The following is a 6,000-nucleotide window of genomic DNA, read 5'->3' as shown; positions in this document are numbered from 1 at the left end:
TCAGTTTAATTGCTCTGCGCATTTATTAGCTAATATTAATGCAGCAAGGAGGGAACAACAGCTCACAAACACTCTACACATTTCACAAGACACATCGCAGGGAAAAAAGTGACTTTTTAAGAATGATCAACAGTATCCTAGGGTCTTGGTGGACGCATTCCTGGGGGAGGTGGACCTGGGGAGGGGAAAAAAGCAAAATTCCATGGGACCATTAGAAAAACATCACATAAATATTAAAGGACCCAGCTGGCACCAATGCACAGAAGTGTAGCCACTCACCTCTAATTCCTGGTGGAGGGGGTCTCATTCCTGGAGGGGGCATGCCTATTGGCGTCCCTCGAGCAGGGGGAAGCCCAATTGGTGGTCCCATGGGTGGTCTCATACCAGGTGGAGGAGCCATAATGCCTAGAGAAGAAAAATGGTAGAAATAATGACCTCGTAATTAAGCTCAGCTAAGATTATAGAATAAAATACAAGATAATATTTAAAGAAATGTGTCCAGATACTAAGTAGAGGGTTGAACAATTTCTCCTGGACCATTATCATGTAAGCCATCCCCAAGTCCATTAATGAGAGTCCACAGCTTTTCATTAAAAACTATTTAAAAGAGGTTTAAAAGTGGGAAACATAATCTAATCAACTAGTTAGGTACTTGGGCTGTTTCTTAGTTCAGTATCTTCTTAGAATATTTTTTGTTGTCACTTCCTCCAGATAATATAATTTTTTCATGTAACATTACACACACACACACACATACACACACACACACACATATATATTTGATATCTATATAGATAAATATCAAATTCACTTACTTTCTATATCAATTTCTTACCTGGAGGTGGTGTTGCTCGGCCCACAGGAGTGGGTGGGGTACCCCGTCCTGGTGGGTATTGAGTTGGGGCTCCGGCAATGCTGGCAGTAGCAGCAACTGCAGCAGCTGCTACAGTGCCTCTTCCCTGTGGAGTCATTACCTGACAAGGCATGGTCAGATATTGTAAAGGTAAGGCACATTCTCACATTATTCAAACAAAGTAACAGCGGATACCATTGCCTATTAAATGATATAATAATTTTATATTTCTCCCATTTTCATTTCAAAAATCTTAACACACTCATACACCCTCCTAAAACCCTACATTCCTTATATTCTTTTACTATTGTTTTTTAAAATTTCTTTTTAGTGTTCCAGAATTCATTGTTTATGCACCACACCCAGTGCTCCATTCAATACATGCCTTCAGTAATACCAACCACCAGGCTCACCCACCCCATAACTTTCTCCCCTCCAAAACCCTCAGTTTCTTTCTCAGAGTCCACAGTCTCTCATGGTTCATCTCCTTCTCCCAATTTCCCCCAACTAACTTCTCCTCTCCATCTCCCATGTCCCCCCTGTTATTCCTTATGCTCCACAAATAAGTGAAAGCATATGATAATTGACTGTCTCTGCCTGACTTATTTCACTCAGCATAATCTCTTCCAGTCACATCCATGTTGATACAGAAGTTGGGTATTCATCATTTCTGATGGAGGCACAGTATTCCATTGTATATACGGACCGTATCTTCTTTATCCATTTCTGTTGAAGGGCATCTTGGTTCTTTCCACAGTTTGGTGACTATGGCCATTGCTGCTATGAACATTGGGGTGCAGATGGCCCTTCTTTTCACTACATCTGTATTGTTGGGGTAAATACCCAATAGTGCAATTGCAAGGTCACAGCATAGCTCTCTTTTTAATTTCTTAAGGAATCTCCACACTGTTTTCCAAATACATTCCCTATTTTAACCTACTAAGTTCTTTTACATTTTTTCAACTTTTTTTTTGAAGATTTTATTTATTTGACAGAGAAAGATCACAAGTTGGCAGAGAGGCAGGCAGAGAGAGTGGGGGAGTAACCTCCCCACTGAGCAGAGAGCCTGATGCAGGGCTCGATCCCAGGACCCTGAGATCATTTCCTGAGCGGAAGAGAGGCTTAACCCACTAAGCCACCCAGGCGTCCCTCAACTCTGGTTTACCCACCCATATTTCTCTATACTTACCCATTCTGGTAAATTCCTCTTGTCGAAGTGGCTTTAATCCTTTCCCCTCCTAATGTGTATTCACCCTCTACATCATATGCTGCTTACATAGTATAGGATGTGCACTCAGGCTTTTAAATCTATTCGGCCTCTAGACATGTTCTCTAAATAATATAAAACCTTCTCCTATCTCCTCACCTGTTGGGATGGCCCCCCAACCCCTCGGACAGGGCCTGCTAATCCAGCAGGAGCCTGGGGAATTGGAACACCAGCTGGCACTCCTCTGCCAGCTGCCCTGCCAACCCCAGGACCTCCTGCAGCTCCAGCAAGAGGTACCCGAGCAATTCCAGTCTGAAACAAGAAAAATTATTGGAAATCAAATTATTTACCAATGTCATGAATAATCTTATTCCTAAAATATCACTATCTCCCACTATTTTCTCACATCATCTAGTTTGTATTAGTTCCATATTCAAAGGAATAAACAAGTACACCATGGAGGCATTCAACACATTAAAAGTATGTATGTCAAATTCTGAGTACATATAAATCTGTCACTCCCATCCTTATATAGGTAGCACATAGAATAATTCATTGAAAGTCCTTTATTACCATATATGGACAAGTAAGCACTGACATTAAGTGCTGGGCACATTTTATCTGACAAATGTTTATTATTATTATGCCTTATTGTACCTTCATTTAGTAAACATCTCAAATAATCTGATGTCCTTCCACATTAATGTTCTGTCCTACCCTACAGTTTCCTTACGTCTTTGGGGGGTGGTCCTTCCACAGTCATGGATACCAAGTTCTCCCCACGTAGTAACACCAGACCCAAAACCCGCTTTTCTTCACGCTCTGGCTGCTTAGCATTCTTTGGCCTATAAATCAAAAGTAAACATTGTTGAGATTAAATTAGTGATCACCAACTAAAATTTAAGTTAGGTATCAACTAAGACAATAATTGGTGGAAGATATTCATGCTTAGTTACTAAGTTATTACCAAGTTATGACAAAACAAAGACCAATACAAAAACATTAGACTCACTGACATATAAGGATAAATGGGAAACCCCTTTCCTATCAAAATTTTTCAGAATGTTACCTCAATGTTTTATTTCAGCAAGATTAATTTCTGCTTCGTTAAACAAAATGCAAATTATGCAGCTAAAACTTTTAAGACAAGTAAACTATAATGTGTTTCTATGTTAACATGGGAAGTAAATTTTTTAAAATCATATTTTAAATAAATCTGGATGACAGACAACTAAAATAGTAACAATAAGAGGCAGTGTGTTCATACCAAATGATAAAGGTAAAAAAAAAGGGGGGCTTTGAATAAGACATGACTATACATAACTGGCATTACCACTTACATAATATAACTATAATTAAAAACAAAATTGAAAAAAAAAACTTGTGTAGTCACAACTGTCAGCAGCAAAAATCTTATATTCATGAGACATATACTATGTAATATGGGTAAAAGCAATTGACAATGTCATTTAACAATCCTCACTAAGGGGCGCCTGGGTGGCTCAGTGGTTTGGGCTGCTGCCTTCAGCTCAGGTCGTGATCTCGGAGTCCTGGGATCGAGTCCCGCATCGGGCTCTCTGCTCAGCAGGGAGCCTGCTTCCCTCTCACTCTCTCTGTCTGCCTCTCTGCCTACTTGTGATCTCTCTCTGTCAAATAAATAAATAAAATCTTTTTAAAAAAAAAAAAACAATCCTCACTAAGTATTATCAGAGAATAATATGTAGTTTAAAGCATTATGCATGTGAAATTATCCTTATATCTTAGTGAGAAAAGTTAAACAGAGAAATTAATACACCTAAAACTCTCAAATACCTTTAGAATTTGTATTTTAGGGAAAAATCTGGATTATTTACACACACAAGAAAAAACACTGAAATTTGCCACCATCCTAGAATATCTGAAATAATCCTACTTGGTGTTCAGGGAGGAGATGGAGAATACATGAAAAGGGAAAGATGAGGGGCGCCTGGGTGGCTCAGTGGGTTAAGCCGCTGCCTTCGGCTCAGGTCATGATCTCAGGGTCCTGGGATCGAGTCCCGCATCAGGCTCTCTGCTCAGCAGGGAGTCTGCTTCCCTCTCTCTCTCTCTGCCTGCCTCTCTATCTACTTGTGATCTCTCTCTGTCAAATAAATAAATAAAATATTTTTAAAAAAGGGAAAGATGTGGAATACGTTTTTGAATATGTTTTTTACCTGAGAGGAACAGACTTAAGAGTACAGCAGACAACTCATGCTGAGCATTATCTTTTTCTGCATATTTAATAAAACCTATATGAAATAGGCAAATTAAACTTCTGGATATCATTGACCGTGGAAATAAAGTAAAATCAAGCCAAGAATCCAGGGTGATGCCTCACAAGTTCTACCCCATGATAAAAGCCTAAAACAAAGCCATCTTGAATGTCCAGAGGTATTACAAGCACCAACTCAACTCCTCTGAATGAAAAGTCAACTGAGTGGAAGTAGGATGCCACTAAGATCCACCAATTTCTATGATCTTGCTGCAGATAGTCAACAATGCCCTGTGAAAGCAAACTCCCTGGTCACAGATATAAAGATGATAGCCTGATGTGGTAAGGCATAAATGTAAAGATGATTCCTGAAGAAATGAAGTGGGCAAATGATAAATACAATAAGCCAAAAGGATTAAGAATGGACACCAAATCAACACTGCACATGATGAATTTGGCCAAAACAAGGAACATGTAAAGAGGCTAGTAGAACAAAGTTGAACTTAGCCTGGAGTAATCGAATCATATCCCAACTCCTCTATCACTAAGACCAAATTGTTATCCTTAAGATTCCCTCAGGAATGCTGCAGAACCTAACCCATTAATAACATCTCATTCCTTTTTTTTTTTTTTTAAGATTTTATTTATTTGCCAGAAAGCGTGAGAGAGATTACAAGTAGGCAGAGTCAGGCATGGGGGGGGAAAGCAGGCTCCCCGCGGAGCAGAGAGCCCAATGCAGGGCTCGATCCCAGGACTCTGGAATCATGACCTGAGCCGAAGGCAGAGCCTTAACCCACAGAGCCACCCAGATGCCCCATCTCACAACTTTTTAAATAAATGTAGATACTCTGTTCATACTGTGAGTTCTATTCCAAATTAAGTTCATGTATGTTTGCAAACTTAAAACAGTAGTGTAAATATAGTGACTTTCAGACTGGGAGACCCTAATTCAGTAATGGTTTAGGTTGTGAGGCAATAGACTAGCCCTGCCACATTTTTCCTCCTCCCTTAACAGTTACCCTCTATAATTCCTTATTCCTATTACTCTCTCCCTCATTATCCCACCAACCAAACCCAAAATGGTCTTACTTGATCTTTCTGAATTCATCGCAATCACAGAGGATCAAGTTCATATGTTTGTCAAAAGCCTTAAAGGTGCCAATGAAGATTCGGCCATCTTGCAAGATACATCTCATTCTATAGTCAATGTGCTGCAGCATCTTGCTGCTCTTTCCCACAGTCTGAAAGGAGTAAGAAAGTTGTCAGTCAGTCATAAGCCAGTTTGTAATTACATTATAACCTCCCCACCATGTCTTCCCTACTCCTTTGTCAATCCAAACTTGGTTTCCTTAACACATCTTACCTCCCTTGTTTTCTCCAAAAATCCCTTCAGTCTCAAGATACCGGACCCAATTTAGGCCCAGAACAACTATACTCCTCTGTGGAACCCTCTATTGTTAGAATGTCTCAAGTGTAGCCTCCCATCATCCTAACTATATTTCCCTAACTACATTTCTTCCTTAACAGAGTCACAAACCCAGTTTCATGTTAGTATTCTATCATTCTAATTAGTCTCCTTTCCCCAATTTTGATCCCAAATCCCACTCTCTTTCAGAACGCTTGACCCTATGGACTATTTCTTTTCCCCTAGACCTGTAGCCAAACAGTGGGAAATTCCTACCTCCATCAGAAACTTTCCAATTCGCATAG

At 39.8% G+C, this 6,000-nt stretch overlaps 1 protein-coding gene across 1 annotated transcript in view; it reads right to left on the bottom strand.

Moving 5' to 3' along the window:
- The window catches only part of SNRPN (small nuclear ribonucleoprotein polypeptide N), a 6,824-nt gene continuing 824 nt past the window's right edge, over positions 1–6,000 (bottom strand). The window contains exons 2-7 of the mRNA XM_046009094.1: positions 5,380–5,531; positions 2,794–2,905; positions 2,220–2,372; positions 836–974; positions 280–405; positions 1–175 (exon numbers count right to left, since the gene is read on the bottom strand). Of these exons, the coding sequence (XP_045865050.1) occupies positions 138–175; positions 280–405; positions 836–974; positions 2,220–2,372; positions 2,794–2,905; positions 5,380–5,531 (720 nt within the window). The 3' untranslated portion in view covers positions 1–137. The remainder of the gene's footprint in view (positions 176–279; positions 406–835; positions 975–2,219; positions 2,373–2,793; positions 2,906–5,379; positions 5,532–6,000) is intronic.

This window comes from Meles meles, chromosome 6 (assembly GCF_922984935.1).
Source record: "Meles meles chromosome 6, mMelMel3.1 paternal haplotype, whole genome shotgun sequence".
Lineage (NCBI taxonomy): Eukaryota > Metazoa > Chordata > Mammalia > Carnivora > Mustelidae > Meles > Meles meles.
This window is presented reverse-complemented; position numbering and strand designations above follow the sequence as displayed.